General features: G+C 42.7%; 1 protein-coding gene across 1 annotated transcript in view; it reads right to left on the bottom strand.

Moving 5' to 3' along the window:
• LOC107608861 overlaps positions 1-342 on the bottom strand; it is a gene marked incomplete in the record, with an annotated part of 5,470 nt that extends 5,128 nt beyond the window's left edge. Inside the window, 1 exon segment of the mRNA XM_021107686.1 lies at positions 1-342. Coding sequence (XP_020963345.1) covers positions 1-86 — 86 coding nt within the window.

Genomic DNA, 779 nt, shown 5'->3' with positions numbered 1-779 from the left:
ACGGACGAAGAATCGTCGAAATCATCGCCGTTAGACGATGGATCCAAGCCGCCGTTAAGCGAATCTCGTCCTCTTCTGTTCGACATAACAAAACTTCAACGAAAATATGAAATCAAATCGGAGAAGCAAAAGCAGATAGAAATCCGAAAACGGAAACCCTAGCTTCCGGTGCGAGATCGGAATTGAATGCCTGAACTGGCCGATTGAAATTGCTAACCGATTTTAGAGAGAGAAAGTGAGGGGAGGAAGAAAACGGTTTCTAGAGAGAGAGATAATATCTCCTGAGCAGCTGGTTGTGGTGGCGGTATGCAATGATAGGAATCAAAATAGAGGGGTGTGAAAACGCAGGGTTGTTCCATAAATAGTAGTAGGCGCGTGTGGGTGACGTATGCGGACGTCAAATCGAATTGTAAAATGGGGTTTTGGAGACTCGTCTTGAGATCCGGAAGATGTAAGTTGGTGGGGTTCACTAGATCCACGTCAGCACGTGTGGTCCTGTTTGGGGAAGAAAGGCGGTGCCACGTAGGATCTTGGCCGACTCTGAGTCCGTGATTAGGTTTCTGAAAACGACAGCGTCGAGTAAAGACGATGATACTGATGGGCACCCTGTTGCAGGTAGGGCTCACTGCCTTTCATAGGAGGAGATTCTTTTTGTATATATTTTAATTTTAATTTTGTAATTTAACAACAACGACCAAGAAAAATACAATTATCCTCACCTTGCGTATATATGCGTTATAGTGTTATATTTTTAATATTTTAAGATATATTTATTATTT

This window comes from Arachis ipaensis, chromosome B07 (genome assembly GCF_000816755.2).
Source record: "Arachis ipaensis cultivar K30076 chromosome B07, Araip1.1, whole genome shotgun sequence".
NCBI classification, from domain to species: domain Eukaryota; kingdom Viridiplantae; phylum Streptophyta; class Magnoliopsida; order Fabales; family Fabaceae; genus Arachis; species Arachis ipaensis.
The sequence above is the reverse complement of the archived record's forward strand: the minus strand, read 5'-3'. Positions and strand labels throughout refer to the sequence as shown.